Source organism: Protopterus annectens, chromosome 2.part2 (assembly GCF_019279795.1).
Source record: "Protopterus annectens isolate FY-2018-M chromosome 2.part2, PAN1.0, whole genome shotgun sequence".
Lineage (NCBI taxonomy): Eukaryota > Metazoa > Chordata > Ceratodontiformes > Protopteridae > Protopterus > Protopterus annectens.
In genome coordinates, this window is record NC_056730.1 from 465,290,158 (window position 1) to 465,313,702 (window position 23,545).

At 39.5% G+C, this 23,545-nt stretch overlaps 1 protein-coding gene across 1 annotated transcript in view; it reads left to right on the top strand.

The window, feature by feature from the left end:
* The first annotated feature begins 2,095 nt into the window (after positions 1-2,095).
* The window catches only part of HMGCR (3-hydroxy-3-methylglutaryl-CoA reductase), a 1,147,080-nt gene continuing 1,125,630 nt past the window's right edge, over positions 2,096-23,545 (top strand). Inside the window, exons 1-2 of the mRNA XM_044064441.1 lie at positions 2,096-2,258; positions 3,435-3,621. Of these exons, the coding sequence (XP_043920376.1) occupies positions 3,457-3,621 (165 nt within the window). The 5' untranslated portion in view covers positions 2,096-2,258; positions 3,435-3,456. The remainder of the gene's footprint in view (positions 2,259-3,434; positions 3,622-23,545) is intronic.

Sequence of the window (23,545 nt, forward strand, 5' to 3'; positions counted from 1 at the left end):
CAAAAACAATGAATGACAAAGGCCCAAAAATCAAACACAGATTTCAAATATTGTTCGTATAAATTTATAAAGTTTCAAGAATAACAAGTTTTGATTCATTATACATTTTCTGAAGGATATAAAGTCCAAAACCTAAACGGCTATCATTATTAAGTTATTACAATCCTCAATGACTTGCAAGAAAAACACACATTTTATGAGGAACAGACTAAACTATGACACAAAAATCTGGACATTATGCAAAATTCTGGACAGCTGAGAAGTATGAGATATTATGCTTGGAATGTACGATTCAGTATGTTTGAAGCCAGTATTGACAAAGCGCTAATGATCAGTTTGTAAATACTACAGCTCCATATCTTTCAGCCTTCCATTTCTAGAATGTGGCACACTTAACAACTGAAACTTAAAAGCTCACGCCATTTTAACTGTTTCTTCATACTTATAAAGCATAATTTTACTGAATTAATATATGTGTTAGAAAAAGTTCTTAATACTGAATGTGTGACAAGCCTTTCAATGTGCATCAGCGCTGAACGCAAAACTTAAGACTCAAAATGAAAAACGTTCACTGAAGAAAAACAGTCATAAGCCATAATGAAATGACAACTTCAGACTTTTCCCTAACGGCATGCATTGTGTCTCTCTCACGCTTCCTTCACAGACTATGCATTAAAGTACTAGTAAAAAAAGAGTAAAAGTAAAAGTAGTAAAAGAGATCATTGTGCCCCTCTACTCATCACTCATCAGACCCATCAGAGAGTACAACGCCCCATTTGGGATGTACCTTACAAAACACCTGCAACAGCTGGAAAGACCACAGAAGTACCTCACCAAGAGGATCACTGGCCTCAGATGCCCTATGCAGCTCGACTGAAGAAACTCCAGCTGTACTCGGTTGCATACCACCTACTCAGAAGTGATCTCTGCCTGACATACAAGGCCATGTCCAACCCAGAATTGATGGACATGCCCCACCTAAAGAAAACCTTATCCCTCGAGCCACACGCTCTAGGGATCTAAACCTCACCACAACAATAAATAGGACGTGCTGGAGGGATAGATTCCTGTCCCAGAGACTTCCCATGCTTTGGAACAAGATCCCAATCTACATTAGACAGAGCTCCTCACTAACACTCTTCAAAAGAAACCTTGACGAGTGGATAGGAAACAGAAAGTTTACCGCTGGGATCACTTCAGTGGCTCTGCTGGACAGAGGCACAGGGAACTAATCTAAGGGGGCAGCGAAAGCCAACACATTCTGGCATGGCTTATAAATGCCTTTGGGCAGATAGCCTAGTACCTACCTATGAACCTATAAAAAGCATAACCCGACTCAAATCTCTCAACTGTTTCTGATTTTCAGGGATGTCCCTGATTTTGACTCAAACTTTAGCTCTGTCCCTCTTAAACATTGGTGCCTTTTAGACAAACGGTGGTAAATTATACTTAATAAATAATGACAATAATTAAGAGCTGAATACTTATTTTACTTCAGGAAATGTATATTTCACATTCTCTAATTCTGTTAATGTGTCAAATTAATAGACTATCATGATCCCCCTTAAGTCCCCGATTTTTTCTGGATTTGTCCCTGATTGGTTGAGAGCTATGTAACCCATACAAGCAAAAATAGTAAAACGTGCATCATAAGTGCTGAGTATTTCATAAAATAAAAAAAAGAAAATCCATAAAAAACAAGACGTGCAAAGTGCCGTCAGGAAAAGTAAATGTTTTTAATGCACGCAACCATACTGCGAATTTCAGTGCACCTTTCATAAGGAAAAGTAAATGTTATCCTTGTTTCTAGTGGTTGGCATACGTACTTACAGCTCTACCCAACACTCATTCACCCACTTTACTGCTTGCTCAGTTATGGAAGCAAAACAACAAAGGCGTGCAAACCCTCACAGACTACAAAGTAAATAATGATAATCAGGGAAGAGAACCATATCCAACCGAACTACACGAAATATATATCGTCTCTCTTCTAATTGGCTGATTTCCACTCGTAAGATCACGCGTTTAGCTCTTCGGTAGCCTATTAAATGTCAGTTAGAGGTGGTCATAGCAACCTACGGACGTCTCTTTAAGGCAGGAAATAGTTCTCTGATAGGTAGTGTTGTCGGAAGATTACGACCTTTTCGGTTTTCACCCTTTCACGTAATTCTATGCTTTCAGTCTCTTACCAGTTGACATCAGCACGAGACGAGAATATCTTTTTACGTTATTTATTTTTCTGCTTTATATTTGTTGAGGTATAACAATATTTTCTTGTCATCCATCGTGTTTTTTGAATCTGTGTTTTCTTTTAAAGATCAGGCAGTATTTTAGACACGTCTGGGTTATTTTGGATCTTGTTTATGAGGTGGTATTATTGTAAGCGATGGAGCTGTCACTGTGCTAAATAATTTGTGAAAGTTACATTTCTGGGCTGCTCGAAGTTCCACTTTTATATGTTAGCATAAACAACATTGGGTGTCAGTTGCTGAAATTAAAGTCCGCAACAGAAACTGATCATTGTTGTCGTTTTACAGCATAATTTAGTAGTATGTGTGTTTGTAAGAGGTATATTAAATAGCTTCTACTTTCTAGCATCTGACAGTTTATGTTTTGGTTGCTGAAACGTGTGTGTGTGTGTGTGTGTGTGTGTGTGTGTGTGTGTGTGTGTGTGTGTGTGTGTGTATGTGTGTGTGTATGTATATATATATATATATATATATATATATATATATATATATATATATATACACATATATATATATACATATATATATATATATATATATATATATATATATATATATATATATATATATATATATACACACACACACACAGTTGCAGCCTAAAGCTGTTGAGGATATTGGTGTTGCTGTATAAATAGCAGTAGGTCTATAGTGACAGTTGCCCTGCAAAGCTTGGGAGTTATTTTGGTGAAAATATAAATTGGAGGTAATCATTTGGTCGTGGGGTACAAATAATAAATTAGATGTTTGTTGTAGATGCGTGACCTTGTGTGTGCATGATTTAATCAGTGGTCTAAGCATTAACATTACTTTCTTAATCTTCTTGCTAACCCACTTTATCTTCTGTATTTCTTGTTGCTTTAATTTCTTCCTTTACAATATCAGGAGCTGCAGCAGCATTTTGGATGTTTAATTATTTTTATACCCAATAGGCTATGCATCTCAGCCTGTATGCTTTGTTGATGTTCTGCTTCCTTCGGCTTGTCATGACTGATAAGTGAAACCTGGTCAGCCAAGTATTTATGTTTTATTGGCTTGTAGGAAACACAAGTTTCTGAAATAGTAATAACATATTTTACTACTTAATCACCATTTCTGAGTGACTCATGATTTATCTTAGCATTTACCTCGTCTTGGTTGAGAATCAGCAAATAATTTTGCTTCTCTCTCTCTCTCTCTCTATAGCTGACTGACAAGAAAAATAAAAATGCTGTCAAGATTATTTCGCATGCATGGATCATTTGTTGCCTCTCACCCATGGGAAGTTATTGTTGGAACAGTCACACTTACAATATGCATGATGTCCATGAATATGTTTACTGGGAATGATAAGATCTGTGGCTGGAACTACCAGTGTCCAAAGTTAGAAGAGGTAAGAACTTAAATTAATTTTAATAGTTAGAGAATGACTGAATCAATAACCTATGTAACATTTATTTTATGTACACATTGTATGCATCAGCAATTTTTCTGTTTCTTATTTCATAGTGTTGGATAGTTGTTTCGTAGACATACTGCCACTCAGAAGTGTTAGGGGGATCCAAGTGGCATTACTTCTTCTTGACTATTTCTTACCTCCCACCTTAATCAGGCAACCTACGTGCTCGTTGAGGTCATGCTTCCCAAATTTTTTTCCTCACCGTTCTTATGCATATACTTGTACCTAGAGGAGAGAGATTTTTTGATACTGTCCAAAGCTCTGGAATGCCATGACTTATCGTTTTAGGAACTTTTTTTTATCCTTTAAAGGCCACTTTTCAATGTGTAAACACATCTGTCTGTCACTGTCAGCCATTATTTTGCTCTCCGTAATGCTAAGCCTAGATTTGGTACATCAAGGCATCCTAGAGTCAGAGAAGTGTTTCAAAATTTTTTTATATTTTAATTGTACCCTGGCAAGCACTTTGTTGTAATAGCTTTAAATTTTGTGTAGTTTATACTTAATGTTACACATGAGAAGAGTCTGTACACCGTTTAGATTTATTGTTGAATTTATCTGCTGATGTTATTTCTTTTAATATTAGGTGCAGTATGGAAAAGCTCAGTCTAGCATTATACCTTTTGTTCATGGCATTCATTCACCCAGCTTTGCTTTTGGGGTTGTTGTTTAAATAGGCTATTTAGAATAATTCCACCCTATTCCCTATCTTTTTAATGGAGAATTCCAGCATTTTTAGTTGTTTGCAAACCAGCATAGTGTTTGGCACAAAGGAAGATACCAAAAATGCAGTAGCACTTTACCAGAAAATTAAGAGTTAAATTTCCATAGTGAGGGTAGAATGGTATACTGTATGTCATGCACTATTAAGTTTATATTTAAAGTCTTTATAAAGCTTTTTATAAAATTAAGTACTGATTCAAAGTGAACTATATTAAAGCATTTAATACTGTTGCATGATATTTGTTTAATTCTAGCTTTTGTTTCATTCTGACATACCAATTTTATTTCTGTGGATCATAAAGTATATACTAAATACTGTTATTTTACATTTAATCAAATGCGCTTTCAAAGAAAGTGAAGTAAGACTGCAGTAGTAACGTACGTGTCCTTTTTTACTTAATCAGATTTGCTTTCCAGTAATGATTGAAGTAAGAATGCAATACTAAAATATTCCAAAGAACAGTGTGAGAAGTATGCAGTTTGTAAAGAAATTATCGCAAAACAGTGATCTTTTTTATGAATGCACACACTGGACAGAAAGTTTCACTTCATTTTTCGGATGAAGCTAGACATAAAATGGCTGAGGGGCTACTAAGAATTATTTTTTAATTTATTATACAAAATGGACTGAAGTGGACAGTGCATAATCATACTCTGTTTTTGTTTGCTCTGTGCTTATTTTGTGTAGGTGATGTGGCAGTTTATTTTACCGAGTTTTGCAGTTTGTGGAAATTTTAAATTATTGTTTTGCTGTGACTTGTAAATTAAGTACTACTTTCTGTTGTAGATCATTGTAACATAACTGTTTGATACATTGATGCTTTGAAAGCAATATAGCTTTGTGATATTTTTAGCAGTGGGTTATGGCTTCCTTATAAACATGGCAGTACAGCTTGATAAATGAACATGAGTGCTTCTGATTGGATAACACAGTCTGCCTATTCTATATCTGGTGGATAATTGGCAATAATGGAGAACACTTAACAGTGGTAGTACATTTGGGTAGTGCTTAGAATGTTAAGGCAGTAGCATAGTTTGACAGCTGTTTACTCCTGCCTTAACATTTTATTTTGGACCGTTAAAAAATCACCGATCTACTACCAGAAGTGCCTAATTTTGAAGAATGACTAGGATTTGCCTCATACTTTTGCTGTTCCTCGTAAAATGTTTGCAATTTTCAGTGGTTTACCAGAAAAGCAGTCTACAGTTTTATAATTGGTGATTTTTATTTTAGAAAGTGCATATTGATGCTAAACTGTTGACTTGTTTAACTTTTAAATATCTCCAATTTTTGCCCTGTCCCTCCCAATACCATTCAGAAAACACATGTTGATACAAAACCTGTTCTGTTTAACTTGTGTAACTGCCTTGATTGTGTCCCTTCATACTTTTGCCCTGTCCCAAGTAAGTGTTTGATTTTCTGGTAAATTGCTGAGGAATAGAGGCCGTACATAATGATCTAAAAACCTTTTGTTCTGTTAACTTTTTAAGTGAATTAAATAAAAGTAAAACAAGCCTCACGCATATTGAAAACTGGCCTTTGTATTGACATAAAAGAACCCAGTACTGCTTTCATGACTGCAACTTTCGCATGGCTCAGTGTTTTCCATTATAGCCGGATAATATTTGGCTGCTAATTAATTGGAACTTGTACTTTGATTTGCTAACTTGTCTAGTTTTGAAGCAAAGGTGGCTGTGACTGAGAAGATAGAACATTTAGTATGTACTAGTTTGACACTTTTTCATAATCATGAGAGTGAACCATCTTATAAAAACAAAAAGCTTAACAAGACAGTTAAATCCAAAAGAATGGCAGAGGTGACTGTGCGAAGGAACGCAAATTGCAAATCAAAGCAAAATAGCGTACAAAAACTTTAATAACCGCTTTCATCACACGACTTCATCAGAATACACTCCATTAAAAAAGATGGTGTCTTAAATACATACTTAATTAATCAATCAACATAATTGTAACCAATTAAACAATGAATTAATTTAAAATTTAAAACCACAGTATTCACATTCCAAAGAAAAAAGACAAATCATTTTGTTTGTTAATAACTAATTTGCGATATTTTAAAAAACATTTGACATTAATAGTCTCATTTAAACCAGGTATTTTATCAGAATTTAATCTAATTTGCCATAGCGTCTCCCTTTGTTCCAGGTAATTTTTGAAATCCCCGGCTCTATTATCTGGTTTACAAACTTCTAAAATAGAAAAAAACAAATTTTTTAAAAAAAGGACAAACAACCGAATGCTTATATAAAGCATTATTTTCATCTTTACATCTAATACTGTATAAATGTTCTTTGATACGGGTGCCCAGACTTCTAGTGGTCATTCCCACATAGAATGCTGGACACGCCGTACACATACCAATGTACACCGCCCCATGTGAGTTACAATTGACAAACTCTGGAACCTCAAAAGTTCTGTCACTGGCTGCAACTGCAATATTAGTGCCTACTGAAATGTATCTACAGACCCTGCAACCTTGACAACAAAACATACCCTTCTTGCCTGTCATGACTTTGTTAGAATTAGAATTATTATACTCTAACATTTTTTTGATGTTATGAGTATTGCGAAAAACAAAGCGCGGTTTATTACCAACTACACGGGTAATGTCAGAGTTACCTTGAATGACCCTCCAGTTCCTTGGAAGCACAGTTTTAATACTGTTCATGTCCCCGCTCATTTCAAATGAACATACTAAATCAAACTTGGAACTATTGACTACTGAATTATTATTATGAACAACATTAATACTAGTTGAATTGTTCAAAATAGCTGGATTTCAAAAATTACCTGGAACAAAGGGAGACGCTATGGCAAATTAGATTAAATTCTGATAAAATACCTGGTTTAAATGAGACTATTAATGTCAAATGTTTTTTAAAATATCGCAAATTAGTTATTAACAAACAAAATGATTTGTCTTTTTTCTTTGGAATGTGAATACTGTGGTTTTAAATTTTAAATTAATTCATTGTTTAATTGGTTACAATTATGTTGATTGATTAATTAAGTATGTATTTAAGACACCATCTTTTTTAATGGAGTGTATTCTGATGAAGTCGTGTGATGAAAGCGGTTATTAAAGTTTTTGTACGCTATTTTGCTTTGATTTGCGATTTGCGTTCCTTCGCACAGTCACCTCTGCCATTCTTTTGGATTTAGAGTGAACCATCTTGTTGTCTTCACTAACTACATCATGGAGGGTTTTTATCTGTTAAGCCTAAATAGCTGTTTTGCATTTATAATTCATCCTGACTTGGCTAACCTACTTTTTATTCAGCAGTATGCATATTGACAGATGGCATAAAACTGTCTGTGCATAAACTATTTAGTGTTAATGCTGCTTGACTGGGTATACATAGAAACTGTAGTGTGTTTGTGTACATTGGGAGCCTAAACTTGAGAATGGCTCAGGATAAAAGAAACTCGTTTCCTTCAAGACGGTTCCTGTCAGAATATATGTCTGCAATATTATAAGGCGGGTTTGTCATTAGTGAACTATATATTATAAAGAAGATGTCTGGTAGAAGGCCTTTAAAGTCTGTAGCTACCTTGATGTCACCAACTAAGCTAGGCTACTGATATGTGGTTTATTTTGTTTGCTAATCAGGTTAGTGTTGTCTGTTTATAAAAGAATATTGGCATATTGACAGTAATTTGAAAATTATTTAAATTGGTAGGTTTTGCATGAAAGTTGTAATAGGTTTGTTTGTTTTTGAATGTAGTGGATAAACAAATTGTATGTAGACGAGACTAGTTTTGGAAAAGGCAGTCTTGCTTTTTGTTAATGTCAATGATCTGCTAACACTAAGTGCTCCTTAATGCTGTCTTGTCTGTTAATCCCTTATATAAAGTCTTCTTAGGTTAGATATATATGCATATATAATATATAAACAACTACATACATAAAATATATCTGTGTGTGCGCATGCATATACATACAAACACGTGTGTGTGTGTGTGTGTGTGTGTGTGTGTGTGTGTGTGTGCGTCTGTTAATCCCTTATATAAAGTCTTCTTAGGTTAGATATATATGCATATATAATATATATACAGCTACATACATAAAATATATCTGTGTGTGCGCATGCATATACATACAAACACGTGTGTGTGTGTGTGTGTGTGTGTGTGTGTGTGTGTGTGTGTGTGTGTGTGTGTATATATATATATATATATATATATACACAGCCCAAGGGCCTACGTAAGCCTAGCCAACAAGGTTCCATGGCTTACGCCACCCAAGAAAGTTATTTTCCTGTGCCACTGTCGAGCAGAGACACAGAACTGATCCCCGGGGTGCATTTCCTATTTCCCATACACTCATCAAGATTTTTCTTGAAGAGTGCTAATGAATTTTGCTTGACATAGATGGGTAGCTTGTTCCAGAGTATAGGAAGTCTCTGGGACAGGAATCTATCTCTCCAGCGTGTCCTGTTTATTGTGGTGACAAGGTTTAGGTCCCTAGAGCATGTAGCTCTGAGAGATTGGGATTTCTTTAGGTGTAGCATGTCCAACAGCTCTGGGTTTGACATAGCTTTATATGTTCGGCAGAGATCACCTTGGAGTAGGCGATATGCTATGGCGTAAGCTGGAGTTTTTTGAAGCGGTCTGTGTAGGGCATTTGTTTGAGGACAGTTATTCTCTTTTTGTGAGGTACTTCTGTGGCCTTTCCAGCTGCTGCAGATGTCTTGTGAGGTACATCCAAAAGGGGCGTTGTACTCTATAATGGGTCTAATGAGTGTCGAGTAGAGGGGAACAATGACCTCTTCTTTTTTTTTTTCCTGGATGAGAACCCTTTTATGATGAGGTGTGCCAAGAAGAAGGACTTCCTGACTACTGTGGCGATGTGACTATCAAAGGAGAGACCACTGTCCACCTGGGTCCCAAGGTCTCTTATCACGTATTCGGTGTTAAGTAGATCGCTGCCTGTTTGGTAGTTCATGGGTACAGAGTTTTTACCAAAGGGGATGACACTGCAATTTTTGGCATTGAACTTGAGGCCATGGCTGTGACACTAGTCATCTGTCTCAGTGAGGCCCTTCTGTAGGATGTCCACATCATTTGGGGACATGATTATGGCTCCAAGTTTGCAGTCATCTGCGAAATTCAATTAGCCAGAGGCCTTCTGTGTTAGCCTGTACTTCAGAGAAGTAGATACCAAACAGGAGAGGTCCCAGGACGGAACCCTGTGGTACTCCACTTGTCACTGCTTTGTGGTCAGATTTGGAGTCTGCAACTTTTACAGTGCAACCCATCTTGTGACGTAGGGATTTATACCTAGTTTAGTGAGTTTAGCTATAATTCCAGAATGGGGGATAGCGTTGAAAGCCTTAGTGATGTCAAGATGGGCTGTGTGAACCACCTTACCCTCATCCACAGCTTTGGTGACTGCCTCAAAGCAGTCGATCAGGTTCAGGAGGCATGATGTGCCTTTCACAAACCCGAACTGGGTGGGATCCAGAGTTTGGGGGTTACCAATGTCTTTGTTTATGAGTTCCATGATAATACGTTCCATGGCCTTGCGGACCAGGCTCGTCAGGCTAATAGGTCGATAGTTCCTGAGATCTATAATATATATACACATATATGTATTTTTATATATATATATATATATATTTATATGTATGTATGCATACCATCTCCATTATCGCACTATAGCGAGGAAACTGGAAATCTCCCGTTCTGCTTTTCTGCATACAGCATGGAATGGGAGATTTCCCTTTTCCCCACTGTAATGCAATCTCGGAGTTGACATATTTAAGTAGGGGGGTTTGCCCCCCTGCTTATTTGTAGTGTAGGTTTATGGATGTGCCCACCTGCAGAAACTGTGTTTTTTTTTTTTTTTATTTCACTTTGGAATTTTGAGTTTCTGAAAATTCGATCATATGGTCTCGAGCATATGAAGTTCGTGTTTTCAGTAATTCAAGATTCTGAAGTGGAAGTGTGTGTGTGTGTGTGTGTGTGTGTATATATATATATATATATATATATATATGGATACCTATCACTTCACCGACAAGTCAAAACAGCGACACTCATATGTTCGACTCCACATCATCGACACTTCATAACATCGACGTTTCAGGTAAGCGATCTTCCCCCTCACAGGACCCATGGTAGCACTCGTTTCACTATTAAGAAGGTAAGGACAACGGTGTCAGGGTAAATTTTGAAGAATGACGTAAATCTTACGCGTTAAAAGACAGAAATGAGTGCTACTAGGCAGATAAGTAAATCATAGTTGGAACTTTTTTCAATTGTTTTGCTAACCGTTATCTTGATCTGTGATACTAATATACAGTAGAATAGTAAATTGATTGTAGTATTTATTTATTTAACATGTTACTTGGGTCTGTGAGTTGTCTTAATATTGTTTTAATGGAGCTTTGCTCCCCATGCTTTGTCTGAAAATGGTTGTCATTACCCAGTTCTCAAGAAATACTTTTTAAATATGTTTTACAAAAAAAGGCCTGTAGTGCACAAGTCCTTGAAAATAAATTCACAGTGTGCTTAATTTGTGGTGGCATTTTGTTTTGCAGCTGATGACATTGTTAATTGTGGAAATGTATGTGAATAAGAATGCAGCATTTTATGTATGAGTGCATTAGAGTTTATCAGGTGGAGGTGAGTAGAATAGTGATTAAGGATGATAAAGGTGCAGCAGGTAGAAGATTCTGTTTAGGTAGTAGAGGTTGTTGTGAAGTTTGAAAAGAGTAATTGTGTGTGTATGTGTATAATTTGAAAAGGTAGCATAAGGAGAGAAGATTGAGAGATGAAAGATGGGGAAATAAGATTTTAATGTTTGCAATAGTGGTACATAGTGAATAGAGTTAAGCTGTTAGGAGTGAATGGGTGACAATGAACTTTTAGGACTGAAAACAGCATTTTGTTTAGGCTTGCTTTTGGATCTGGGACTCCTTTTCATTGCTGCATTATAAGTAGGGTAGAGGAGCGGCCCTAGTTAAACTGGTGCCCTAGGCAAAAGGGCTCCATGGCGCCCCCCACCACACTTCCTGGTGCCCCCATCCTGATCTACCTACACCAAATAAATACTGGAAAAGTGCCCCTGTTAGAACGGCGCCCTAGGCGGCCGCCTAGTTGGCCTATGCCTAAGGATGGCTATGGGTGTTTTTTTGTGGTCCTGTAGCAATGTTGACTTCCAACTTAATGTCTTTTGAAAATATAAAAGACCTTCATTTCTTAATACATTCATGCGCGAACAAGCTAAATTCCATTAGCTATGTATTTTAAAAAGCCAGTGTGCTGGAAAGTTAGTTTTCTGTTAAGAGGTAAAATTCATAGGTGTATTCCACAGCAATTTTTCTTGATCTAACATATACCCAGAAATAGTGTTGCAGGCACACAGTACTCCTCTGTGAGAGGCTAACTTCACTATGAATTAGTTGCATAGTTGAGTTTAACTGTATCCTGCATAAATCCTCTTTGCTAGTACAGTCCTACCTACCTACTTGAAGCGATAGTTGTATTTACAGCTTTTATGCAAAAAGCAACAGAAACACGTTTAATTTACATTTGTATGCAATATTTAAATCACTTTACATAGTTTTGAGACATCATTCTAGATCGAATCTCCACTCTGTTTTATAGTGTGTGTGTGTGTGTGTGTGTGTGTGTGTGTGTGTGTGTGTGTGTGTGTGTGTGTGTGTGTGTGCATATTATATAAATACACATGTATCTAAATATCTCACATTTATATGTTTATATTTATCACATTTATGTATGTGTGTATCATTTGTATTATTATACGTCAAAAAATACACCCAATGTTGATGCAGTAACATTGCAAATGTCAGCGTCGACATATAACTATGCATGATCTGAAGCTGTTCTTGGGAGTATACAAAATTTAACTTAAAAAAAAAAAAAAAAAGAACAAAGCAAAAGATCTGCTGCGTCCCACTCTCCTCGACACTTTCGGCTTGTATATATTCACTATTGGGATCACACAAACATAAGGTAGCGGTATATTCTACAACCCTGGGAATTATTCCATTTCAGACACCTGTTGATCATAAACAGTCAACTAAACAGCTGTCAATCAGACATGTTCGAACCTGCAGAGGTATTACATTTATGTAGTGTGTGTGTGTTTACCTTAATAGATATTTTCTCCAGCTGTGTGTTCATCAGTCTGCATTCATGATTCATATGTAACGCATATAAACTATATTATGTAATTATATTTGTGTGTGTGTGTGTGTGTGTGTGTGTGTGTGTGTGTGTGTGTGTGTATGTATGTATGTATGTATGTATATGTGTATATATATATATATATATATATATATATATATATATATATATGTGTATATATATATATATATATATATATATATATATATATATATATATATATATAAAAAACAACGTGAGGGTTAGGGTGGGGAGGTGAGTTAGGGTTAGGGCACGGGTGAGCTGAGTGTGCGATAGTGTCGGACCTTAGGGTTAGGGTGTGGGTTAAGGTAAGTGGATAGTTAGTTGTGTATGTACAGTTTAGTGTAGGGTTAGATGTAAGATTTTAGGTGTATGTGTGTGAATTGCTGTGTGTTTGGTGCGCTTGTCCGCTTGTGTTGTGTGTATGTGTTTTGGAACAGCAAATTTTTTCCCTAGGAAAAAAATTCGCTATTCTGTATGTTCGATGTTGTCAGCGTTCGCTGAATAGGGGTCGATATTATAACATTCGAAGTTGTGAAACTGTCATGCTGCTATGTACAGTATTCTTCTTATGACTGTCTGGAGGGGCTTGCGTGTTTTTGCTGTTTATTATTGATTTATTTATTCTCCTGTGGCTCTTGCATTGAATATCTTATTTAAATTGAAATGTTATACTGTTCTTGTTATCCATGCTTCCTATGTACTCTGTGGTCAGCTGATGCTCTGAATTTCATTTAGGCTTCTCTTGTGTAAATGACAAAAAGTTTACTTTGACTTTAATATGTATTACAACTAAAATGCAAGTAGCACAAGCAAAGTAGCATATCTGAAAAGCCTTTAAAATACAAAACTGGAGATCTCATTTTAGCTCACAGCAGTTTTATGAAAGTAACCATTAAAACATTTTTTTTTCCCGGTGCTTTTTGTCTCATTCTGCCAAGCATCAAGCCTCTGCCCATGTGGTACTGTACGAGAATCAAAGATCTCCAAAGGGGCCACCACACAGACAGTACTCCCAGATATTCCACTGAATAAGCATCCTGAAAACCTTTCTTTGTCAAATTCACATACTCTGTTCTTTTCAAATGTGTCTCCTGTAGCATATCTTTGTGTACGCTATATTTTGTAATATAGTTCACTACTCTACTCTTTTGTTTGTTTTTTTGTTTTTGTTTGTATGTATTTGTGAGACCATTTACATTTAAAGATAATATAGAATGTATTGTTGTGTCACACATCAGGTGGGAAAAATAACTTTTTTTTTTTTTTTTTTTTTTTTTTTTTTATGTCTAGTTCAGATTTTTTTTGTTACATGCATAAACTAATGATGTGAAGTTGTTAAATCTCGCCGTTTATTCTCACTGATGGGTTCGGAGCCGATCCTCGGCTCCGACACGGCTGATAGCGAAGCTCAAGGTTTGCCAGTAGCACGAGACCAAGCCCCTTATCCCACAATGCACTGCTGGAATTAACCTCAGATCTAGTTTGCTGCGGCAAGAGAGATCTCGGTGATCAAGCTAGCTCGGACCATTTGTGGGAAAAATAACAGCAAGTTTATAAAAAAACTTACTTTTTGTTACTAAAATAGTTGTGTGTTAATATCAGGTTATTTATTAATATAATCTATAGTTTAGGTAGTTTAAATAGTTAGAGCCCTGTTGGCTTCGTGGTTTGTGTGGGCCTTTAGTCCTATTTACACTTATTAGTCTTTCTAATAGTCAGGGTTCTTCTCTGTGGGCCTCTTAGCCCTATATTTGTGATCTGTAGTTACATTGTTATACTTAGTGCCCAGTTTGGGCTTATTAGTTTTGTGGATCTGTGCAAGTGAGTAAGGACTTTCTGTCTTGCACTTTTTTTTTTTTTTTTCTTTTTTTTGTAATTAACTATGTCGGATGAGAAGGAAAAATCCCATCCTAAATCGGGATTCAAAAAATGCCCAGATTGTGGGCAGAAAATGTCTGTCACTGACGGGCACATTCAGTGTGTCTACTGTCTGGTGGCTAAACACCTCCAAGACACTTGCAGCATTTGCCATTCTTTTTCTTCAAGAGTTCTCTTGGAGAGAAGGAGGAAACTAATAGACAGGGGATTGCTGCAGCAATATTTTTCTGAGGTTTTGAGTAGCCATGAGGGTACTAGCTCGTCCTCCAAATCCTCAAAATCCTGATCTTCAGACAAACTGACAAAAAAGGCAAAAATTTCAGAAGGAGGGTCATCTGTTCCACAGACCTCGGAACCGAGTGTACCTCTGAGTCGGAGTCAGCTCTCTGTGTTGGAGCCAGTCTCTGAAGTTCCTTCTCCTCTGCTCCAGTCAGCACCTTTGGTGCATTCAGCTAAGTCCTCAGTCAGCCTTTCAGATTTGGAAATGGGATCGGCTAGTGCAGAAGCTTTTACAAGTACCAGGACTTGCCAAATTGTTGTCGGCCCCGACCAGCTTGTCTGTACCGAAGACCATGGAACCGAAAAGATTTGTCTACTCCTCCGAGCCGTACTGGACTCTTGGAGCCGAAGGAAACCGAACCGATGGTTGGCGAATCCTTGGAGCAGATACCCACACCGGTGTTATCGGCTCCATCTACTCAGATGTCCTCAGCGCCGACCGAGGACTCTAGAAGCCAACACTCTCCCATCGGCTCCGGGGAGGACAATCGAACCGATTTGTCGGTGCCGACTCTTCCTCTCGGGGCTTCGGCTCAGATGAGCTTGGCTCCTATCTTGGGCTCGGAGCCCAGGGTTTTGGTGCGGGAGGATCGGACGGTACTCTAGGGTCCGTCCACTCCTTCTCGTCGGAGCCATGGTGCCTCCGATGCTATGAGGAGAGTTTTGTCTCCAAAGACAACGTCAGCATCGGTTCAGCCTTCCTCTCACCGCAAGCTCCTGTGTCTGCTTCTTCATCTACCGGTCTTTCTAAGCGTAGAGACCCTGAGCCTCAAGTACCTCCACAGGGTGTCCCCTACTCTTCTGAGACCTCCCCAGATCCCCCCACTGAGGAGGTGCCCAGGAAGAGACTGTGCAAGAGGAGGCACTTACTCCCCACAGGAGTCTTTGACATCTGACATGGACTTGGATGAGTCCGAAGGGTCCCCTCGATCTCCCTCTGAGGATATCTCCTTTGCAGAGATACTAGAGATCCATAGTCAGAGGGGCGATTGGCAGTCCAAGACCCCTACTGAGGATGAGTCCGTGCTCTTGAAGGTTTTTGGGTCTCAACCTTCCACTTCTTGGGTGTCTCCGCCTTACGATGAGCTCATGGAACTGATTTCTCGTAAGGCGTGGGAGTCACCAGAGGCCTTGGAACCTGTTCCTTGTAAGCCCAATAAATTCATGTCTGCCCCAGTGGACAAGCCATTTTTGACAAAGGGAGTGCCTGTTGATGCCATGCCATGGTGCTAGCTGGAGCCACCAAAAAAAAAGTATCTGAGACATCCACCTCTATCCATCCCCCTAACAGAGATTCTATGGTCTGGATAGATATGGGAAGCGCATGTTTAGCTCAGTGACTTTTTCTCTGCGATCACTGAACTACTTAACCCACTTTACAAGACTATAGAGAGCTCTCCTGAAAGCGCTAGGAGATACACTCCAGGGTACGGTAGCTGCAGGGGTGGCTGACAAAGTTACGCCCAGCTTGCTACCCTAAACTCAGTGGTAAACTCATCCATGCGTCTCATATCCTATGCAGCTGATGGGTCGAGTAGAGCCACTAGTTCGGGCATTGCCCTTCGAAGACAAGCCTGGATGCGTCTGTGTTCCTTTGCGGAACCCTTTAAGTCTTCCTTTATTAATACCCCATTCGATGGCTCATCACGTTTTGTGCCCAAAGTAAAGGAAACTTTAACCAGGTGTGAGCAGAAAGGCAAGACCTTATCTGCCGTTGGAGTCCATTTTTCGACCTCTACTCGGCCCTACCCTAAGGGCCCTAGGGGAGGGAAAATGTGGTTCTGAAAAGCACAGGGAGACTTTCAGGAAACACGTGGAGAAACCTCCTCTAGAGGCAGAGGAGGGGGTTATAATGGAAGATGCTACCCCCGTGGCAGAGGGGGTCCGCAGTGACAGGGGTCAGTTCTCCAGTCAACCCTACCAGTGCCCCTGACTGTTCGGCTCTGGAGGCAGTCTGGGGTCGCTTGTCTTTGTACCCAGCAGCCTGGCTAAACATAACATCAGATACTTGGGTACAAAGCATAATTTCCAGAGGATATTTCATACCGTTCTCTTCCCCTCCCATTCCTGTAAAGAGAATCCCAGATGTTCCACCCAATCTCGGGGAACAAGCAATCGTAGAGGTTCACAGATTGCACAGGGGACTGGAGACCTATCTTGGACCTCAGCAGACTGAACCAGTTCATAAAGAAAGAGAAGTTCCAAATGGTCACGCTTCAGTCCATTCTTCCCTTCCTAGGGAAAGGCAATTGGATGTGCTCCATAGATCTCAAGGATGTGTACTATCACATAAAGATGAACAGACGCTCCAGAGATCATCGGCGCTTCCGGCTGGGAGCCAATCATTACCAGTGTCGAGCCCTGCCCTTTGGTCTCACTACAGCCCCCAGAGTGTTCATCAAATGCATGGCAGTGGTCACGGCTCACCCGAGACGTCTAGGATTCCAGGTGTTTCTATACCTAGACAATTGGCTCCTCACCGCTGCCACCAGGCATCAATTGACTCAAGCAACATAATACACTCTGACACTCTGCCATCAATTAGGCATTACAATCAACTTCGAAAAGTCTGCCTTATCGCCGTCGCAGCATACCGTTTTTATAGGAGCAGAGTTAGATACCTCAACTACCACTCTACATCTCCCTGTCGAACGAATCTCTCCTCTCCACCAAAACATCAGCTCACTGATGTCAAAGAACAAAGCTACAGCAGCAGAGGTATTGAAGGTGCTAGGTTTGATGGCGGCAGCAATCCTGGCTATACCACTCGCAAGGAAGCATATGCAAATTCTTCAATGGCTCCTCTTTGCTCAGTGGTCTTACCAGAAACTACCGATGCACCATATAATTCTCATCACGGATTCTTGCAGGAGAGCCCTTCGGTGGTAGTTGACGTCTCTTCATGTCACATTTGGAAGACCATTTGTCCCCCGCCCCCCCCAGTAGCCACTGTGACCACGGATGCTTCCCTGATAGGATGGGGGGGGCATTTTCAGGGAATGACTGCCCAAGGCACATGGACAGATCAAGAATCACATTTGCACATCAGTGTTCTAGAGTTGAGAGCGGTGCTTCTGGCGTTGCAGTACTTTCAGGACTCTCTCTCCTTCTAGGAACTATTGCAATTCAGACGGACGACATGTTAGAGAAAGCATATGACAGGGTGCCTAGAGAGGAGTTGTGGTGTTGTATGAGGAAGTTGGGAGTGGCAGAGAAGTATGTAAGAGTGGTACAGGATATGTATAAGGGTAGTGTGACATTGGTGCGGACTGCGGTGGGAGTGACAGATACGTTTAAGGTGGAGGTGGGATTACATCAAGAATCAGCTCTGACCCCTTACTTATTTGCACTGGTGATGGACAAGTTGACAGATGAGATTAGACAGGAGGCCCCGTGGACTATGATGTTTGCAGATGACATTGTGATATGTAGTGAGAGTAAGGACCACCCTGGAGCAGTGGAGATATGTTTTAGAGAGTAGAGGAATGAAGGTCAGCAGGGCTAAAACAGAATATATGTGTGTAAATGAGAGGGAGGGTAGAGGAATGGTGAGGTTGCAGGGAGTAGAGTTGGTAAAGGTGGATGAGTTTAAGTACTTGGGATCAATAGTTCAGAGTAATGGTGAGTGTGGAAGATCAACAGTTCAGAGTAATGGCGAGTGTGGAAGAAAGGTGAATAAGAGAGTACAGGCAGGGTGGAATGGGTGGAGAAAAGTGTCAGGAGTGATTTGTGACAGACTGGTACCAGTAAGAGTGAAAGGGAAGGTCTACAAGAGGGTAGTGAGACCAGCTATGCTGTATGGGTTGGAGACGGTGGCATTGACGAAAAGGCAGGAGTCAGAGCTGGATGTGGCAGAGTTAAAGATGTTAAGATTTGCACTGGATGTGACTAGGATGGACAGGATTAGGAATCGGTATATTAGAGGGTCAGCTTAAGTTGGACAGTTTGGAGACCAAGCAAGAGAGGCGAGATTGCGTTGGTTTGGACATGTGCTGAGGAGGGATGCTGGGTATATTGGGAAAAGGATGCTAAGGATGAAGCTGCCAGGTAAGAGGAAAAGAGGAAGGCCTAAGATAAGGTTTATGGATGTGGTGAGAGGGGACATGCAGGTGGATGGTGTGAAAGAGCATGATGCCCAAGGATGGAGCTGCCAGGTAAGAGGAAAAGAGTAAGGCCTAAGATAAGGTTTATGGATGTAGTGAGAGAGGACATGCAGGTGGTTGGTGTGAAAGAGCATGATGCAGAGGACAGGAAGAAATTGAAACTGATTATCCGCTGTGGCGACCCCTAACAGGAGCAGCCGAAAGAAGATGATGAACAGGTCAGTAGTCTGGTACTTGAACAAGCAAGGCGGAACCAAGTCTTACCCTCTTTATCAAGAAGCCCTCAGAGTTTGGCAATGGGCTGTGTCGTCCCAGCGTTTTCTGTTAGCAATGCACATCCCTCAAACAACAGGTTGCGGAGTTGATTTTCCGCAAATAGGGCCAGCCTTCCTGCGACCTTTTTGCCAGCCACATCAATTCAAAATGCAGAAGCTACTTTGCCCTAATACCACCTCCTGGTCATCCCCCGAGAGATGCACTTTTACATGATTGGCCCCCGGGTCTCCTTTATGCATTTCCACCCTTCCCATTAATGCCCAGATTTTTACAGAAAGCAAAATCGCTGGGAAGGACTGTTATACTCGTAGCCCCCTACTGGCCTCAACAAATTTGGTTTCATTTCTCCACCATCATTTGTTGGAAGATCCATGGGTCCTGGACCCAGTTCCGGACCTTCTGACGCACCCGTCAGGGGACCTTCATCCTTTACTGCAGTCTCTGAAACTGACTGCTTGGTTAATCCACTTCCCCTAATTGCCAGGCTTCATTCAATTTCAGAAGATACAAGACAAATTCTTCTCACAAGCCATCTACCAGGAAATTATATGGCAGTAAATGGAAAAGGTTCTCAATTTGGGCCAACACACAAAACACTGACCCTTTTCGAGCTCCACTATCTTCTATTTTAGAATTTATGTCAAAAATGTTTGAGGAAGGGGCAGCAGCTGCTACAGTTCAAGTTCAGTTGGCTGCCATCTCAAATTTTCACCTTGGGTTTGATGGCTCAAATGTTATGGGCCATAAATTATCGAAGACTTTTCTTAAAGGTGTTCTTCATATGAGACTTCCGATCAAAATTCCCTATTCTCCCTGGAATTTAAATCTTATGCTGTCTCAAATTATTCTTCCTCCTTTTGAACCAGCATATTTTTGTGATCTCAAATTTTTATCTTGTAATGGCCACAAAAAATATTGTTTTCCTTCGCCCGCAGAGTGTCAGAACTTCAAGCATTATCTGTCAGACCACCCTTCATGATTTTCCATGCTGATAGCGTATCTCTCAGAACAAACCCCTCATTTTTACCTAAAGTCTGTTCTGAGTCAAATATCAATCATGCCTTTGAGCTGCCAGTCTGTTTCCCAACCACTCTAGCAATTTGGAATACATGCTGCGCAAACTTGATGTTCACAGACAGCTCAGATTTAAGGATATTAGAAAATCAGACCAACTTTTTGTATCCTTCTTTGAAGCAAGAAAAGGCAATCCAGTGGCTAAAACAACCTTATATAAATGGTTATCTGATTGTATATCCTTTGTTTATGAAAATGCAAGCATGCCATTAACGCACAAACCTAAGGCTCATTCTACCAGAGCCGTCTCTACATCTTCTGCTTTTCAAGCTAAATTGCCCCTTGACAATATTTGTGCTGCAGCCACTTGGTCTAAGCCTCGTACCTTTATCACACATTACAAAGTAGATAAGGCTCCAAGGGGCAAGTCTTCCTTTGGTTCTGTGGTACTGGGTTGAGGGTGCTAGGGAAGCTACCCATCAGTGAGAACAAATTGCGAGATTTAACAACTTCAAATAAAGAAGTTATGTACTTACCATAACGTTCCATGTGAGTTGTTTATCTCGCCTTTATTCTCACGTCCCTCCCTCCTTCCCCCTCCTGGCTGACTGTTGACTTAGCGGCTAGTACCATCCTGGTTATTCAATATTTCTTCTTCCCCTTTGGGAAGTCTTCTTGATAGAAATACATGAAAGGGTATGTATAGTTTTGTATATATGTATATACTGTTACTCGCAGCAAACAAGATCTGAGGTAATTCCAGCAGTACATTGTGGGATAAGGGGCTTGGTCTCGAGCTACTGGCAAACTTTGAGCTTTGCTATCGGCCGTGTCGGAGCTAAGGATCGGCTCCGAACCCATCAGTGAGAATAAAGGCGAGATAAACAACTCGCATGGAATGTTATGGTAAGTACAAAACTTCTTTTTTGGCAGGTTGATCTTTTATACAGTTGTTTCTTGTCCTATTGATTTGAACCTGTGTTGCATCTTAAAAGGCATTTTTTTAGTGAAAACCCTCAAAAAAAAATACACCCCTAAACCTATTAACATAATACTACAACACAAAACTGTGTACATCTTCAAATGTTGAAGTTTTACCCTGCTGATAGGAACAATTATCCCAGACTGACAGCCATGTTCATAGACTTGTGTTAACCTATAAAGAAGGCTATCCATGGTAAGATGCATGGTACAGCCTATGCTTCTAAGTGCTGCCTGTTTTTTTTTTTGTTTTCTCTTCGAGATTGGAAAAACACTTGAATACTTTCAGAAAACATTATCTCCTAACCTTTGAAAAAAGCCATTAAAAGAAATGTGTTCAGTTTTTATTACCCATTATCAAATTGATTCCATGAGGACATGAAAAAGAGATCTACAGTTTCCTCTGCAAGCATGCCTTTATTTGCTAGAGGAAAACCTTTTATTATATTCAATGTTCTTTTTTTATTTAATTGCTCTCTCTTAAAACTTGTTACTAGATCAAGCCAAGGGCCTTAATCCAGTCATTCCCTTATGCAAGAGTAAGAAAAAGCACATTGATTGTTCTTGTATCATGCTCTTTTTCACAGACTTATCTTCATTTTTTACACTGCTGTGCCCACATTTATTTAAAGTGAACAAGGAGAAAGAAAGAAGGAAACAAACAGGAGCACCTGTTTACTTTAGCATCCCTGTTACACTCAAGAATAACTGAGAGAATTATACTTTATAGCCTGCAATTGTCTTGCATTATAAAAATACTACTAAGAACAAAATGTTTTACTTACAGCTAACTCCTTCCTTCCTCTTAACCCTCCTAAATTTTCTTCCAAAAATTAATGACATGAAATAGGGCATATGCTTTGGAGTCCCCTACAAGTTTAACAAATTAAAAAAAATTCCAAGTTTTCTTATCCTGTCATGTTTCACAAATATAATTCTTTGTAATCCCACATTTAGTTGTCAATTTTTGAGCTGCTGGTTTTCTTTCTGTTGCTCTCCATCTTTCAAATCCAGTCTCTGCTGATTTCCAACATACTCCCAGTTCTTCTAGTCAGCTCTTGTGTTTTTTTCTCTCTCTCAATGATTTTCCTTTGAAACATTGGAAAAGGCTGCAGTGGCATAGTCTCTCTATGGGCTTTATTACCAGAAGAACAAGAAGCAGGGTCTCATTCTGTTTCATAGCTTACTGTTTGGAGAGGCTTTTGCATTCCCTCTTTAGCATGTCCTGCATCAAAAAATGATTTTGACCCACCAGGAAAGAATATTCTGAAAATAGCTTGATACAGCAGTTTGAATCTCATGCCTGCTTCTCAACATTCCCTGATTACCAGAATAAATTTACTTCTCTTCTGCCTTGTTTACAGTAAGGGGTCCCTGTTATATGAACGAAAGATCAAGATCTGGAATGGCTGAAAAGTCAAAAATGCCGTTCTTCGAAATTGTTATTGTGGGGGGCTGTGCCCCCCCAAACTTCCACTAATTATATATACCAACTCTGAGATTGCATTACAGTGAGGAACGGGCAAATTGTCTGATCTTCACTGTACCACGATCTCACAATAGCGATCTCGAACGGTATTTTCGACTTAAGCGTTCGAGATCTTGATTGATCTTTTGTGTATCTAATAGAGACCCTACATTGAGCATTTTCCTCAAATACTCTACTGTCACCCACCTTTAGTACTTTGTCCTTCAGCCACAGTTTTGTCAGAATCTACTCTTTCTGCTGATAGGATTGCATATTTACCATTAAAGGTGTAGGTTGCTTTCTCGTGGCCAGGCTTGGAGCAAACGCATCATGTGCCCTTTCAGTTAACTCCTGCTGTGGAATACCAGTCCATTTGCTTATTTGTGTTTTCATAAACTTAATACCATCTGTCCCTTCCAGCTTTTCTGGTACAGCAGAAAATCTCAGGTTTTCCCTACGTGATCTGCCCTCTAATTCTGTTATTTTTTGGAACATCTCTTCTTGAGCAGTCTTGTATTCAGTCAGCCTTTTTCTTCATTTCAGCCTGTGATTTTATCACCTCATCTGAATATCAGTTTAAAGCTTCTACCATTTTTTTTCCAGCTTTTTATTATTTGAGTTGTTAAGTGGTTAGCGTTGTCGCCTCACAGGAGGAGGTCCTCCGGTTCAATTCTCAGCTGTAGCACCATCTGTGTGGACTCTGCATGTCCTCAGTGCAGTCGAGTGAGTTTTAAAGACATGCAGGTAGGTGCGTGTGCATTCTCTGAAGTTTGGGCGCTGGGCTGGCAGCTTGACATTGTAAAAACTTCACTGCCAATCAGTCTGCGGACTGGCTATCCTCAGTGGCGACCCCTAATGGGAGAAGCCGAAATACATTGCTATACTCCTTCAGTGTTTTATTTATTTTAATCGGCTCTGAGTACATTTGACTTATTT